General features: G+C 44.2%; 2 protein-coding genes across 4 annotated transcripts in view; one reads left to right on the top strand and one right to left on the bottom strand.

Annotated features, from left to right (window-relative positions):
- Nucleotides 1–3,163: 3,163 nt before the first annotated feature.
- ALDH6A1 (aldehyde dehydrogenase 6 family member A1) lies at nucleotides 3,164–14,810 on the bottom strand. 2 transcript variants are annotated; one of them, XM_051806515.1, is made up of 12 exons: nucleotides 14,718–14,810; nucleotides 14,417–14,482; nucleotides 12,222–12,296; nucleotides 10,685–10,846; nucleotides 10,069–10,147; nucleotides 9,204–9,506; nucleotides 8,388–8,509; nucleotides 7,954–8,143; nucleotides 7,075–7,256; nucleotides 5,414–5,593; nucleotides 5,125–5,223; nucleotides 3,164–4,684 (listed from the first exon to the last, which is right to left on the bottom strand). In XM_051806515.1, the coding sequence occupies exons 1-12, from the start codon at nucleotides 14,772–14,774 to the stop codon at nucleotides 4,580–4,582; spliced, it is 1,620 nt and encodes a 539-aa protein (XP_051662475.1). In that variant the 5' UTR covers nucleotides 14,775–14,810; the 3' UTR covers nucleotides 3,164–4,579. The 2 variants fall into 2 exon arrangements, with proteins under 2 accessions (XP_051662475.1, XP_051662476.1); XM_051806516.1 differs by having other exon boundaries at nucleotides 14,420–14,482.
- A 208-nt stretch (nucleotides 14,811–15,018) lies between these two features.
- LIN52 (lin-52 DREAM MuvB core complex component) overlaps nucleotides 15,019–16,836 on the top strand; it is a 58,154-nt gene continuing 56,336 nt past the window's right edge. The window contains exons 1-4 of one of the 2 annotated variants that reach the window (XM_051806564.1): nucleotides 15,019–15,128; nucleotides 15,202–15,276; nucleotides 15,443–15,480; nucleotides 15,958–16,024. In XM_051806564.1, the coding sequence (XP_051662524.1) occupies nucleotides 15,110–15,128; nucleotides 15,202–15,276; nucleotides 15,443–15,480; nucleotides 15,958–16,024 (199 nt within the window). In that variant the 5' untranslated portion in view covers nucleotides 15,019–15,109. The remainder of the gene's footprint in view (nucleotides 15,129–15,201; nucleotides 15,277–15,442; nucleotides 15,481–15,957; nucleotides 16,025–16,836) is intronic. The other variant, XM_051806565.1, reaches the window with a different exon arrangement.

Genomic DNA, 16,836 nt, shown 5'->3' with positions numbered 1-16,836 from the left:
TCGGCGGCGCGGCTCCTGGCGGCGAGTCCCGGTACTTCCGCCGCCGGCGGATGAGGGCGGGACGGCGCGAGCTCCCCGCAGGCAGCGCTCGTCCCGCCGGGGCCGCGAGGCAGCAGCGCCTCCCGGCGGTGCGACAGGCTGTCGGGACGAGCCGCTGTCCTCGTGCCTTCCCTGCCTGCCCGCCGACTCCCTGCCGCTGGAACACGGCGTCCCGGTTTGTCCCCCGTCGGTACAAGAGAGAGCGAACTGAGAGCGGGGGCTTCAGCATGTGATGTACTTGTAGAGGCTGAAGCGCTTGTTCAGCTCGAAAAAAAGAGAAGGCTGAGGGCTAATCCACTGAGTTTGGCTACTTGGAGGAAGTTTTAGAGAAAACGGAGCCAAATTCTACTCAGAACGCAATGAAAAAGAAGCCTAGACCGGGCATCTGCAGTGTAAAGTGGAAAAGCTGGAAATGGCCATATGGCACAGGACCAGAGAATCTGAGAGAGACTCGGAAAACAGCACCAGCCAAGCACGGTGAAGATCAAAAAACTGCAGCAACTACTAGAAATTAGATTAATTGAGTGAAGAAACTAGCCTAGAATATCTTAAATGAGGGGACTGAGTGGAAAGGTTTGTCATAGATGCTCTGTAACATGTGAATCAGGAGATCATTAAAAGGCAAAATCTATGCAGCTGATGATGCATTCAGTATAGAATCAGAGAGAATGGACCAGGATGAAGCTTCATATGCCTGATTTTCAGATAGCAACTCAGATACAACTATGTTGCTAATTATAACACTCCAGGGCAACCAATGTCAACTTACCCTGGAGGAATAAGTAGGGCGGGGTTCTGGCATGCCACCTGGTCAGATGTGAGGCAATCAAGCACACAAGCCAAAATGTAATATTCAGACATCAAATTATCAGACAAAGTTCATAAGCAGGACCCCTGAAGGCAATTATATGAAAAGATGTGAGACAATTCCTTTGGAGAAGCAGGCTGTCACTTCCTGAAATGGAAATGGAAGTGAATTGGAGCCCTTTTTTTGGCACAGACAGGAAGAAAAGCCCTCAGAAATAGAAATAACAGGGCCCAATTCTCAGAAGTGGTTAAACTATTTTAACATAATTTTTGGACTTAAGAGCATTAAATAGCTTTGAAAATCCTGACTGCAGTGCCTTCTAGACAAGAAACAATTTTTAATAGGATTCAAAGGGTTGACTATAAAATTGTATTTTAATAGTTAATGAAATAACTTTAATGAAATACTTTATATCTAGCTTATACTTTTGTATAATGTAGAAGATACATTTTAGCTTATTTTTATAGCGAATGTTGAAGTAAAAAAGGAGAATAAACAGATGGGTGGGAAGCAGTAACAGTAGTGAAATGAGGCAGGTACATCATGATCTGTCAGCATCTGCAGCTTATTCTAAAAAGGCAGTTGATTAATTAAAGAAGGAACATACAAGATTTATATTTCTAATACAATTATTTTAAACTATTGGTTTAAAAAGTGCTGTTTAAAATGCAGATAATTAGAAAAGATGCTTGCACACAAATGAAAATATCATCCAGGTATTTAGAAGATATCTGGAGAAAGTGCAGGGATAGTCCTGCAATTCTTCAGGGAGCAGGTAACCTTGATAACAGACTGCTTTTGTTACGGGAGAATATGGATTTTAGAATTTCTAAAGGACAGATATAATGGGTTTTAATAGGACAACAGAAAAGTCATAGGAAGAAAATTAAGGTGTTTTGAAAGTGAAGGACTGTAGACAATATTAGAAGGTGTTAATTAGTATTCCTTTCCCAAGTGCATGGATGAATGATAGTGTCTTAATGTGATTTACCTAAACTATTTTAACTTTGCAACATAGAAAATACTTCTCCCAACCCAATATTCATTACACATCAGGCCACATTATCAGATTCATCATTTTCTGCAGTGATCCTTCCACATATTCAGATGTTAACACCATAGACCAAGTAAGGAAGGTGTACACTCTGCATGAACAACAGCCAGCAACAAGCAACTCGTATGCACTTTTTGCTTCAGAAGTTTGCTTCCTTCTAAGGAAGGTTGTGAATTCTAGATCCCCTGTCTGCTTGTCATAGGTTCGAAAAGAGATGTTGGAATTTTCTTTCCCCCCCCCATTTCTTCCGGGATGGGGGGAGTCGGGAGGGGGTGTGGGCAGAGCGGAGGCGCACCTGCAGGGCAACGCAGGAGTGGGGAGAGGGGCAGGTGTCGCGGGAAGGCACGGTGGGCGCAGGGACAGCAGGCGAGTCCCTTGTTCGGGGGCTTTTGGCGTTCGGTCTGGGGCCGGACAGAGCAGGAGTCTGGTTTTTGACCGCCTCGTTCTCTTTTCCTGAGAGGAAGTTTTCTTTCCCCACGGGACACCTCGCGGAGAACGACCGAGAGAGAAAGACCGACCCACCTCAGAGCGAGGTATTCTGCTGGTCAAGACTGCCCGTGGGAAAAAGGACTCCATTTCTGACTCCGAGCGCACCTGGCTGCGAACAGCTACAGTCTTGCATTTCTGCCCCCCTCCCCGGGTTGCCATGGATTTCTCCCCCCCCACCTGGGGAACTGGGACTTTGTTTTGTTTCTTCTGAAAGTTTTTGATTGCACCATTTGTTGTTTATTCAGATTTTGTTAATAAAAAGCTGTTTCTTTTCCTTTTGCACACTTCCATCTGAAATATCTTAAATTTTAAGTTGTAATCTTGTTAAACTAAGACACTGCTGCACTGCTGCTTTGACTACTTGTTTGAAAATCCATCTGAAATGTACTTATTTTCCTCCTTCTTAAAGATTTTATTCTTTCCCAAGCCAGGAGCTTGCAAGACCCTGTACAAAGCACTAGAATTTGGACTAGTGGTTAGAACTCTGTATATAAAAGAGTTGCTATAACTTGATGTATTTTCAGTTTGTAATACAGCCATTTACATGAAGCTTAAGAACTTCTATGATCAAATGATGTGTATGTGGAAACAGAAATAAAGCATTCCTTGAAATGCCGTGTGAGGAAATTGGTAAAGAGGTCCTTGAAATACTGTAAAAGGAAGATGTATACCTGGGTTACAGGAGTTGCAGATCATCCTCTGCAAATAGGGGAATAAAACCAACATCACACCTCTATAAGGTCTTATGAAGGAACAATCATATTCTGTAGAAATATATTAGCATATTTTTAATTCGTAATCAAATTGCAAGGTGAGAATTTCCCTCTAGTGTATAGCAGAGGAAAAAAAACAAGATACAAACATTAGAGAATGTACAGCAATTGCACTGATATAGAACCGTCAGTTACAAAGCATCTTTACCAGAAGGAAGGATACAAATTGTTCACGTTCGGATTGTTTAATTAGAACAAGTAACAGTTGCAATCATTAGAATAATACTTTTTTCCATGGGTGCTTGAATAAGTTCCCTGCAGATCCCTCATGGCTGCATCATCTTTGAGGAACCAGGAATAAAAATATAGGTTCTCCAGCTCCAAATGCACAGATTGTTAAAAACAGGGTGTATATACCAAACGTTACTCTTCTCTAGTAAGGAGAACCTGCAGTCCCAAGAGAACATGACTGTGTTTGAGCAAATGTGACAAGGAGTCAATCAATAAACAAAAGAAATACAGCTACAGTGAGGAAAGGAAACCATCAGAACAGGCCTGGCTGCTTTGCAATTAAAAGTAGTTTTTCCTACTGACCTGTTTACTTACTCTCCATTCCACCCTGACCCACATGATGCTGTGACACAAAGATACATATACATGGTTATGTTTCTGCTTCCACAGTTTCATGATGTTACAGGATGTGTAGGCTTATATCTGTTAGCACAGTAAAAAGGCACCAAACAACTTTCAGGTATAATGGAATTGCCAGCAAGCTGGAGCACACAGGCCACTGACACAACAGGAACAGAAGTTTTCAAGCTGTCAGAGGCACAGTGAAGGTCACTGTACCATACAGAAATTTCTTTCATCCTCAGACATGCAATCAAATATGCTTTCCTGAAAAATCCTTACAAAGCTGTTTCCCAAGTGTTTCGTAAATTGCTCAACAGATGACTGACGACTTGCTGTCTTCATATATGCAAAGTCACTTCTATGAGACACCCAAAGTGTCCCAGTTAAGTCACTCAAAATGACTACTCATCTTTGAGTAAAGTGAACTCAGAATCTTAACATGTAAGATAAAGAGGTAAGTAAAACTGCTACAAGATGTAGCCAGGACTGAGTCACTAAGGGTAAAGATATTGAAGTGAAAACCAGAATAATGTTCAAGTTCACAGGGTCTGGAAAGAAACACAAATTAAGACCAATCTCGCTAGCTGCTCTTTCAGTTAGATAAGGTTGTTTAGTCTGTGATGGGTTGTAGGAAAAAAAATTAGTTCAGCTAGCCAAAAAACCACTGACAGCAACAGAAAACCCAGACCATAAGTTACATGAACCTGCCTAATCTGCACAGAAACAGAGATCCTTGAGAAAAGAGCTTTCTACTGATTCCCAAGTAAATGATGACAGTCAGGACAAAGCTGGAAATTGCAGCATAGGAGAAGGGCACCAGGAACAGCATCTGCAAAGGCTGATTTAGTTTCCCATAGTTGGCATAACGACAGCAGGCTTGGCAACGGTGGCATCTTCCTCTTTCCATTGAGAAATGATAGTTTTCAGCTGTGTATAGAACTGCACTCCCTGGAAGAAAGGAAAGACCCCCAGATCAGATGTTTGGCCTTATGAATTCTTCAGGTCCACACCAGTGGTGTATCAAAAAGCTTTTGCTTTATCTACACAGGGCTGAGTTTTCCTCTGTGAGAACAATTCTTGTCAGCCTGTTCTTTTTACCAGTTCCCCAAAGATTCTGGTTCTGTGAGAAAGCTGGCTAGTTCTTGCTCTCTTCTCCAATCTCCTAAAAGACAACTTGCATTTTTACAGTACAGGGAAAAGAAAAAGAGTAATCTATTACTGTAACATGCATTATGGTGGCTGTGATCACTGGCTGGTTTTCAGTTTCTTGGTTGAAACGTTTCCAAAGTCTCCTCACTAATGAGGTCTGATGACCGTCTCCCCATTTCCATTTATAATATGATTTATCACAACTCAACCCATTAGAGTTCTCTGAATCAGTAACTTACCTGTTTGCCATAGAAATTGGTGTCCCCTCTGAAAGAAGCACGAGAGCCAGTGAAAGAGAACATGGGCAGAGGTACTGGGATTGGAACATTGACACCCACCTAAACCAAAGGAAAGCTGCCATATTAGTCACAAGAAGTAGCAGACTGCAGAGCACTCTCCAAAAGCTCCTGCATTTTGTTTCCTTAAATCTGAGGCTGGCTGAGAGGGCAGTGATTAGTCACTACAGCTGAATGGTTACCCACTGTAAAATAGCGAGTGCTAAAAGCAACAATTGTAGCTGGAACATACCTGCCCCACATCTACTAAATGAGAATACTTCCGAGCTGTGGCTCCATTTGTGGTGAAGATAGCAGTTCCATTTCCATAGGGGTTATTGTTCACCATCTCAATGGCATCATCCAAAGTGTCTGCTTCCATAACCACTAAGACAGGCCCAAAGATTTCCTCCTTGTAACAAGTCATGTTTGGCTGCCAAGATAAACAGCAGAAAAAACAGCTTGTATAAAGGATATAATAAAAATATCCTGGTAAATAGGATATAAGAAACACACATGCTGTTAATGCTAAGGATATTCCTAGGCTTACTGATCATACTGCATTGCCACAAGCCATCCTTCAGTCCTCCTTGTCTTTCTACCCTTTTCCATGCCCTGTCCTCTATCTAGTCCACTAAAGAAGGCACCACTTTTCATCTCCAGAGTGCTTTCTGCTTTTACTGCCTGCCTAACCTAGGAGGAGACCTTATTGGTCTTCTCTGACCAAGGCTGATTAAGACTGGGATTAATTCAGAATAGTTTACTTCAATTCTTGTTGACAAAGTGACTAGAACCTGCTGTCCTTTCTTACTCAGTATCCAGGATTTATGTCTGACAGTTAGCAACATCTGACAAAAAAACCCCACACAATGCTATCTGGAGAGTACTTTGATTACTTATAGCTAATACAGCAGACTACAAAACATTCATTTGATAAGCTGCAAGTTTTACCTGGCTTATCATATTATTGAACAGTATAGAAACAGTATAAGAAAACTTGCACAAAATATCTGTGAAGCTTTTACTTTTGAATATGTAATGATATTTATGACACATGGCAGGAAAGTGAAGTACTTTAAGACATTCAATGAAAATGAGGCAAGAAAATTCTGAGTCAGATCAGAAGTCTGAATTATATAATAGCATAAAATCAATAAAATCCTAAGAATACAAAGTACAATAGCAGAATGATCAATATTGGGTTTCTGTAAAAAGAAACCTTCACCAAAAGGCCCACAAGGAACTGAATACTTGAATATTAAGGAAGTCATACCAGCTAATTGCATAAACATAAAAGAATGAATGTAGGTATGGAAACTAATGTGGATGTGCACCAATATCCTACTTAGATTTTCCCATGGTATTGTCCATCTCTTGCACACCACGTGTTATATTGAGAGGCCAACTCAAAGAAGTTTTGAATGTATTCAACAACAAAGAGATTTCCTACCTCATCCTCTATCATTCTCATGAATATTTCTGCAAATATTTGTTTCTGCAAGTCCTTAAACTGCAAACTGCGAGAATGTGTAATGGAGGATGGAAAATTGCAAGTTTGGCTGTTCATCATATTCTTCCTTAGGCACTTGCTGCTGGCCATTACTACAAATAGTACACTATGCTTGATGGACATTTAGTTTAACACAGTACCAGCTGCCCATTTCTTCTTTTAATTGGCTGCAGTCTGTTCAGTTAAGATCATTAACCTCATTCAGAGTATGTTGCACTACTGTGAATTCTTTTATCACCTCCAGCAGCATTACAGTGAGTACTCCACTGGCACCATGTCAGGGAAGGTCGAACCATTTATAGGTTTCCCACCTGGTAATTATTGATTACTGACTGGTTTGGGTAACCCATTTCTCAGCTGACCCTGCAATATACACTATCAAGCACTGGTTTTGGTCATCTTACCTTGACTTTGGCAAGGATTGTTGGCCCAACAAAATTACCATTTTCATAACCCTTCACTCTGACATTACGTCCATCCAAGAGAAGGCTGGCACCTTCTTTTACTCCTTTCTCAATTATATGGCAAACCCGTTCCTTAGCTTGGGGACTGATTAGAGGCCCTAGGTCTGCTCCAGGCTGGTCTCCTGTAAAGAGGCAGAGACACCAAGTTTTAATTCTGACAGCTTTCTCTTCATAGGCACCAGGGAGATAACTACATTGGCAGGAGAAATCTGAAAATCCTGATGTGTGTGAACCACAGAATAAAGATTTGAGATACTGATGACCAGGAGTAATAGCCTGCAGCTCTCATAATCAACAAATAAGAGAAGTCATAACCACAATTTTAGATCACCAGGAAGTCAAAATTCAACAATAGATTCTTCTCAGAAAGGAAGCTTCTGCCCTTCTGCAGGACTTTATTGAATATAAACAAAAAGTAATTCTCCTAAAATGAATAGCAGTCTATCTTTTCCAAAGTACTTGTTTCCATTTTTTTATCGTAAGCTGACTACAAATTGGAAGGATCTTGAAATGAGGATGCTGTAAAAATGGTATGTTTGAGTTAAACGCAGGATGTAACCTCAAATCTCCAGTTAAAACAAGACTGATCCTGTAAACATGGCATCACAGTCCCACTGGCAAGCTGAATACATATTCCTACCTCCAAGTCTAGGGCTGCATTTCCCAATCCAGACAATCTGCTAGCTCCTACCCCTACACATCAAACCTAGAGTGCCAATAGCTCCAAGGGTCACACCATGGTATGGTAGATAAGCTGACCTAAGAAGCTACAGTTGTACAGAAGTGAAGTACCTTGTAAGAATTTATCACAGTCTGTACCTGCATTTACACGTAGATTTTTGGCTCTGTCCACAAGCTCTGGCAACCATTTCTGAGCTTCTCCCACTAGAATTGCTGTAGACAGGGCCATGCAGCGTTGGCCAGCTGCTCCAAAAGCAGCTCCAACCAGCTGGTTCAAGGTGTTCTCTTTGTTGGCATCAGGCATCACCACACCATGGTTCTTGGCTCCCTGAAACACAACATGCAGAGTCTCCCATTATTAACCACCCCAGCCTGCTTCTTCTCTAGCCCTCTGGCAATGGCTTCATATAGTAGCCATGACTCTGCTACCAACAGGCTGGCAAGAAGGGCAGCCTCATCACTTAACTATCAGCAGCGAAGTCAGCTTCTGCTGCTGAGTAGCGTGGTCTGTCTTATTCACAGAAAACAAAGGCAGTCTATGTGCTGAAGTGTGCTCTGTTCAGAAGCATTACCATGTTGGCCTGGACTCTCTTGCCATTCCGGGATCCTCTCTCATAGATGTACTCGCCAGCCTGATTAGATCCCACAAAGCTGATTGCTCTGATATCCGGATGGTCACAAATGAAATTCACAGCTTCAAATAGGAAATAATACATTATAACTGTGGTGCACAAATGCTTCCCTCTGTTCCCATCCCAAGAGTGCTAGATCTATGTATCTTTCTTCTTACCAAAATTCCTGCATTTTTGTTTCCTACATCTGAGTTCCCCTGAAGCCTGTCTATGCATCTCTCCACTATCTTAGCACATGTACTCCTGTCCCTGTCTTCATAGTCCTGGCTCTCTGACATCTCTTCATGCTTTGAGCATCTCCCAACATGTCTGAGCAACACCAAAATGAAATTACTGCTGTCTATTTGTATCATTGTGCCCTGAAACTACTGGTGTGTTGTAAAAAAATAACATGTTAGGAGCCAGAATACTGGCATCCACTGTATATTTAGTGAGGAATTTAATTCTTGTTTAGGCTGCCTTGGAAAACCAAGATGATTTATGTACTTATTTCAGTTGGAGCTTCGGTTGCTAAATAGAAGTTGAGCATTTAAATGCCTTGGGAACTCTGACACCCAATCCCGAAATTTTGTCCACCTGGAAGATCTGGTTCAAGGTGGCAGAGAATCTCCCACTCACCTCCATTAATAGAACTGAAGCATCTGTCCAAACCCATCCAACAGCAGCAGTCTCAGATTCTCCAACTGGTACCTCCCACTGAGCATACACCACAACACTTATACACTCCAGCCATCTCTCAGGAAGGGCCATTATTACCTTCATGTTGTCCATGGATAATATTCAGGGTCCCATCAGGGGCACCAGCATCCTGAAAGAGCTTGGCAAGGAACATGAGTGCTCCTGGTACACGCTCAGATGGTTTCATCAAGAAGGTGTTCCCACAAACCATAGCCATGGGGAACATCCAAAGAGGAATCATGGCTGGGAAATTGAACGGTGCGATCCCAGCACACACGCCCAGAGGCAGACGGTAGGTGTAAGTGTCCATGTCTTTAGTGATGGAGGGCATGGTCTCTCCAAGTATGAGGGATGTCACACTGCAAGCATGTTCAACCACCTCTGCAGCAGAAAGGGCAATATGCCACTGGATGATCTGTTAACAGTTAGTCCCCAAACCCCTTTTTTACCACTGCCTTGACCCACCTCTTTCTTCCACCCTCTTCTCCCACAACTTATCCCTCATTGTGCTCCAGAAAATCCCTTTGATCTGCCAAGCTCTATGAGCAAATTATGAATGGATTCTCTCTGGAGTGCATTATATGCTATTGTGATAGGATCACAGACACAACAGCCCTGGTACAAGATGCACAGGTACAGTATTATTGTACCACCCGAGACTCAAACTTAGATATCTGGGCACAAGCAAGAAGCTTTTATCCCTTTTTAGTAATTTGTGGTGACTCCTAGAAAAAGTAAGGATCTAACAACTTGGAAGTGACTTGATACTCTATCTAAGAAAACTTTACAGCTTAGAGTTACAATTGCCCCTTTTCTTTCAATAGTAGGGCTATAAAGGAAGCAACATGCACAGATTCCCAGAGTAACCAGTTACTCAGGTGACCTCATCCCTTCCTACGGGTTTTCAAAGCCCTTTTTTTAACAGGAAGAGCCAGCTGCTTACGAAGCCCTCGGAACACATCTCCCTCAGCATCAGCCAGGGTCTTCCCTTGCTCAAAGGTGATGAGTTTGGAAATTTCTTTCTGAAAATGGAACACACAAAGTTTATGAAGGTTAGAAAAGTGCTCACCTATGAAATAGAGTGCAGGGATAAGACAGCTGAATAGACAGTTGAACCACACAATGAGCAGACTGAGCAGAACACAGAGAAACCTATACTGACTGATTTGCTCCTTGTAGACAAGAAGCCAATGACCCACACAGGTGACATTTAAAAAAAGAATCAACCATGGGTTGGCTTGTATTCCAATGCTTTCAGGTATCACACCACAGACACACCAAAAAAGCAATCGGGGAAACCCAAAGACACACTAACATACTTGTCTTCATCAACTGGCACATTCTCCATTTTTGGTCTCTTGGTAAAGGGACAAATGCAGGATAATATTCAGTAAAAAGCACTGCCTCTCTGTCCCCATTTGATGCACCTCTTGCCAGTGTCTCAGTTGGCTCCTCAATCATGGCAAGAACTCTGTAAATCCCAAGTCTTTCAATTTAATTCCTAAAGTCAGCTGCAATGCATTCAGGGACAGCCATCACACACAGCCATGGTGTCTCACCAGATTGTCTTTGATCAGTTGTTGATAACGCAGAAAGATTTGCTGACGGCTCAAAACAGATGTTTCTGACCAGCTCCAAAATGCCTTTTTGCAAGAAGCCACAGCTGCTTCCATCTCATTTGCTGTGGCTTTTGGTACACGGCCCACCACTTCATTTGTGGCCTGAAGGAAAAACCAAATTGCATCAAAGTTCAACTTTTCCCATCTGTCCCTGCCAACCATTCACCAGTCATTTCCCAGCACACACCTACTATCCTTCTTCTAGAAGGAGCTGTACTTCTGACGGGAGAGCACAAAAGAGACTCTTTCCTTGGTGCATACAAAAGGCCTGGGCTACAACTGGAGTAGTTCTGAAAACCTGCATCTCAAATTAGGCACCCAGAAAACTGCAAATGCAGTGTTCATTTCCAAGTTGAAGTGACTTGTCTACCTTGAAGCTTCTAGAGAGTATAAGGCAAAAGTTTCTGTAAACTGTGGTCTTAACCCTCTGCATCACCTTGGCTTATTTGCTGTGTCTCTTGCACATTAAATGAGGCACTGTTCCTTTGGGAAAAGCAGTACATAACTGTGTAATTGGTATTGATGTTAGTTTACCTACACCCCTTAGCCAAAGTAATATTTTTACAAGCAACCTTAGTTCTACAGTACTTTAACTTTAAAAGCTTGACATTAGTAGTTTAACCTCCATCTAATTTTCTCTTAAAAACTAAATCTGCTTTGACATGACAAAAACTTCAGGTATATCACTAAGAGAAAAACTACTTCAAACAAGAGAAAGAAAATTAAATAAGAACATTGGTTGCCACATAGAGACCAAATGAGATACAGGAACATCGCTTGCTGCTCTGATCACTTCCACAAAGCAAATCAAAATAGAGCTTTACTGAGAAAAAATTTAGAAACTGCTGTCCAAATGCTTACTAGAGGGGTCAGAAAGGTCAGAATTCCAAGTGCAACCTCATTTCCATTTGTCTTTGGTGTAGTACTTAGACAAGTACAAGTGCTACTAGTCCAAGATTATTTTGCACTGCATAGCATCCAACTTCTAAATTCTCTGTGATTATTGTGGCTGTGATTATTCAGAGGCAGAAACTCTGAAAGGAGAGGAGCTTCAGTTATCAGGATTTTTCACCTTGGTCTGAGAGTGATATCTGTCTCTATCAGGACTTCACATTCAGTTGGCATCAAATTACACCCAGCTGATTTCACATACAGGGTGAAAGACACCCTTCAGAAATTTGACATATTGATCACAAAGCCTTTCTACAAGAAATAAAAATATGTAAGCAGAGTTTAAGCTTCCTTTCTGGAGATCAGGGGCTTACTACACAGGGGAGGTAAAGGAGGTAGTAACTTTTCTGAGACTGACATTTCATGGGAAAAGGAAACTGAGAAACAATAATCCATCTTAAACTCCAAGCCTAAATCTTTCTCAAGAAATGTATGTACTCTCCCCTTTCGCTACATCCTTGAAGAGAGGCACAGATCTTTGTTGCACAGTGCTCACAATTATAGAGACTGAGACCATTTCACTTACGGGGTTGTGGATATCAATCCATTCAGTAGTTTTGGACTCAATAAACTTCCCATCAATGAAGAGTTTGGTTGTTGGCTGTGGAGGACAAAACACTGGACAGTGAGTTATTTTTGTCTCATGGTGCCTAAGTACCAGTGTGCCATATTGCATGCAAGCCTTCATCATTTACTGGTCTGCAAACCACTGGAGTCCAGATCCAGTCTTTACAGCAAGACCCAGCTAACTGCCCTCTGACCCATTTTCTCTCACTTTACACCAAAACAGCCAAAATTCTTTCTAAAAGCATTTATAGAAAAAATACATTGCTATGCTTAAGTTTGGAATTATTTAAATCTACTTAATCGGAAGCTGAAAAACTGCAAGTCATAAATGTTCAGAAGAAACAGTTAATAATTCACCTTGTGAGAATTTCATGAACCCAGTGCACACTGTACTATGTGCTTCCTTTCCATCAAGCCACTAAGTAGGTTCATCTTTCCAGTTCATAGCTACAAGCATAAAATCGGACTTTTCCCACTCCCCACTTGGTTTTGCAACTAAGAGCAAGAAACCTGCATCTGTGGAGTTCACAGTGACTGTCCTGGCAGGCAGCACAGAAAACAGAACCTTCCAACTCAGATGCGAAGCAGGCAAAAGGAAAGCTCAGGTAAACATAGAGAAGAAGGGAAAGCAGGTATAGAAGCTGTAATTAGCACTAGATAGGCAACAAAACTGTATCATGCAGGAAAACAGATTAGGACTGTATAAATTAATAAACTAGAAACCAGGAGTTGATACTGGGAGATAAGGAGAGAACTAGGAGAAAGCCAGAACCCACTAATCATGACACAAACTGTGGCTTGGGGAGAACAGATAAGAGGAAGGGGAAATGGGTCTACTATATGAAGAACAGAAATGGGACAGATCAACAGAACTGGGATGTAGATGCAAATATAACAGGAAACTGAAGAAATTAGGATGTGGAATTATGAGAGGGAGATAAGGACTGGGATGCTATCCAACGTGTAATGAAGGGAAAGAGATCAAAGGAAAGAGATCAGAGGAAGAATCGTGAATATTAATGATGTTGGTTGGACAATTAATGACAGCGAAAAGTGGATGAAAACGAAAAAAAAGTGAACAGCAATGAGAGGGCACAAACTAAGAAAGCATGGAACAAGAAAGCTAGGATGAGAAGAGTAAAATAAGTTTGTTAATGGATAAGCAAGATCTAGTGATTTGGAAGGCATCACTAGGAGAGAATTAAAAATAAAAAGTTGTAGATGATTATGTAGCTGGAATCACACTTGGGGAAGAGAGGCAGAAAGCTGTGCCTATGAAAACACAAAACCCTCTAGAACCTGGAAGGAAGCACAGGAAATCTGATTCTCTTGACTGAGTTTCCCGACTGTCAAGACAAGGTGCTGGTCTAGTGCTGGTTCGAAGAATGACAAACTCCTATGGCTATCAATCACTGCAGTAGCCCAAGTGCCGAGTATCTGCAGTAGAGCTACAAGCTCCTGTACTACAGGACCCACATGGGCTTCAGTTCAATGGAATTTATGTTTTTTTCAAATAGCTTAATACACATTAAACGAAAAGATTGCACATACAAAGAAAAAAAAATTTAATCAAGCCAAGAAATGCTGAATTAATATTGATTGCACTTCTTCCATAAGATCACCACCTTTTCTTTATGTAGAGAATGCCTCTGCTGTGGGAATATGGACGGCAGTAAAGCAGACTATTTGTGGAATCATGGTTTAGCTATTCAGAGTTTGGAGAGTGTGCAGCCACGGACAGCAGAACTAAAAAGGCACTACAACAGCTAAAGGTGTTCGATACTGCCCCAAGGAAACCAGATCCTCTCTCTGCCGCAGATGCCATGAGGCCAATCCAGAGCCACCAGGAGTAAGGGGAGGTGACTCCCTAGGCGGCCGCACCGCGACCCGCGGCGGGAGCTGCCCGGCGAGCATCGCTCAGCTCCGAAGTCCGCTCATGGAACTTTTTTCCGTCCCTCTCGTCGAGCGCGGGGGCAGTTCCGACGTTCCAGAAATGCCCACTCGGAGCCACCGGGCGGGGATGGCTGGGGAGCTGCGCCGAGCCGAGCTGAGCCGAGCCGGCACGAACGGCCTTGGCAGGGCAGACCCGAGCGCCCGGGGCTCTCCCGCGCCTCCCTTCCCCCGCCGGCCCCGACCCGCGGGACGGGCACTCACCACCGAGGAGGAGGAGAAGGAGGCGGCGACTGCGCTGGTCCAGGGGGCACCGGCTCTCCGCGGCAGCTGGACAGAAGGGGAAGCACAGACCACCTCAGGGCTCCCGTGCGTCCGGCAGCTCCCACCCCCCGCCCCCATCGGCTGCTCCCCGCCCGGGGTCCCGGGGCCAGACTTATTTTACATCAGTAACGTGAGTTTAAGCACATTTCTTCCAGCAAATCAAAGCGGTCCCAGAGCCGCGATCCCCCTGCGCCCCACGAGCCGCGGGAGCCGCCGCGGGCCCCGGGGGCGGCCGCCTCACCCTGAGGGCCACTCCGCGCCGCCCGCCCCAGGCTCCCCGCGCCGCCGCCGCCGCCATCCCGGCCCACGGTCGCAGCTCCGCGGCCCCCGGCGGCGCCCCCCGCCCCGCCCCGCCGAGGCCCCGCCCCCGCGCGACTCGCAGCCAATCGCCGACAGCAGGGCCTCCGGACACGCCCCTCGAGCCCCCCGCCCCCCATGCCGGGCCGCGGATTGGTGGAAGCGGCCGAGGCGCCCCTGAGTGGGCCGGGCCGGGCCGGCAGCCCCGCCCCGCGGCGGCGGCGACAGCGGCACGTGGGGCCGGGGGCGGGGCTGTTTCTCCTCCCCAGCGCGGGACCGGCCGGGAGGGCGGTGGCGTCACGTGAGCGGCGGCGGGAGTCACGCGGGGTGGGCGCGATGGCGGCTCCCGCGGACGGTGAGGCGGGAGGGCTCCGGCGCTACCCCTGCGCCGCTCCCCGCCCCGCACTCACCTCCTCTTTGTCTTGCAGGCGCCGACCTGGAGGCCTCGCTGCTGAGCTTCGAGAAGCTGGACCGCGCCTCCCCAGACCTGTGGCCTGAGCAACGTAAGTCCGGCGGGCCTGAGTCTGCCGGCTCGGGGCGGGGTGGGCACAGCTCCGCCCGGCCCGGGGCTTCCTGGGGCAGCTGCTTGGGCCGGGCCGGGGCCAGGCGCGGTTGCGGTGTTCCCCGCAGAGGCGCTCACCCCCCGCCGTCCTCCGCTTTCTCTTCCAGTGCCCGGGGTTGCCGAGTTCGCCGCCTCCTTCAAAAGCGTGAGTGAGCGCTGCTCTGCCTTTCGCGTTACCCCAGTCCATGTGGTGATAGATCTGCAGGTTCTCTTTGCGGGCTTTATGCCCTCGTTCTGTAAACCGTATCTCAGTTATAACTCCAGTAAATGCTAGAATAAGTCTCTTGTTTTTAATGTACCTTTTGTATATGTATATTTTTTTTATACCTTGTGCAGCTTACTGGGAATGAGAATAGCAATTTGGAAGAAGGAAAAGGTTAAGCTTTAGAAAATCCTATTTTTCATACTGATTTTGGCTTGTGGATGCCAGTATGCCATTTTTAACTCCAAAATGTCCAGGAAAAGCTAGAAAACAAGATGAAGCATAAAAATATCTCTACAGAGCATACGGAATTCTCATATTTTTGCTGGCAGTGTAACTCGTTTTCAATACAAGGTCAGACTTTGTATAATTCTAAAAATGTGCTTGTCTGAATATGAACTTTTGTTGTTTCTTAAACAGCCCATTACGAGTTCTCCTCCCAAGTGGATGGCTGAATTAGAAAACGATGATATTGATATGTTGAAGGGTGAGTATGGACATTGTGAGCAGGAAGTGAGGTTGCCAAAGCAGATGGAAATTCAGTACTTACTTAGGAGGCTTAAAACGCTTGTTCTTTAAGTGTTCTGGAGGTGGCCCCATGGCCTCAGATCTCTAGCAATCACATTTGCAGAATTTCCAGTTTAGGAGTCTCTATCTTGTTAATGATACATATTTTTCATTAAACCAGTTATTTCCAAGAGAGTATCCAGATGTCAGTGGCAGGCTGATATTTCAAAACAAGCAGTGTAATGTCTCATATATTTGAGTTACCTCAGTCATTTTCATTGCTCCATAAGTATAGCATCTCCTTATTTTGAGAAGTAGCATGAATTTTTTGAAGGGGCTCAGCTGATCACTTGGTGAGTAGCTTCGACTTGTTGATTGACTTGTTCAGAGGTGCACAACATGTGTGTCTTCCCTTAGAGATCCTACAGCTCTAATGGAATGGTAAGGCTGTATGGCAAGTTACAGAAGGACTAGCTAGCATGTAGATTTGCTGCATGTTGCAGCTGTTAGTTTGCAGTAAACACCCTTGAGTGTGCTCTGCCTCTCATGTGAATTCCACATGGTGTGTGATCACGCCACAGTGACATGTCACTGTTACACAGTGAAATTAGCTTTGACTTGTTGGAAGATATGTGCTTAAAGTCACATTATTGATGTAAAATAAGTCTGTTTCTTTGCATACTTTTTTGTACCTTGTTCATATAGCAATGTGAATTTACAGAAACTTCCAAAATATGGGTCAAATTATTCTTTGCAATAGTGGCAGATTATTAGAGCACGAACTAGAGCCTT

The sequence above is a fragment of the Manacus candei genome, unplaced genomic scaffold, assembly GCF_025592945.1.
Source record: "Manacus candei isolate 608988 ecotype Guabito, Panama unplaced genomic scaffold, ASM2559294v1 h1tg000067l, whole genome shotgun sequence".
Lineage (NCBI taxonomy): Eukaryota > Metazoa > Chordata > Aves > Passeriformes > Pipridae > Manacus > Manacus candei.
Note: the sequence above shows the minus strand (reverse complement) of the source record. Positions and strands in the feature narration are given on the sequence as shown.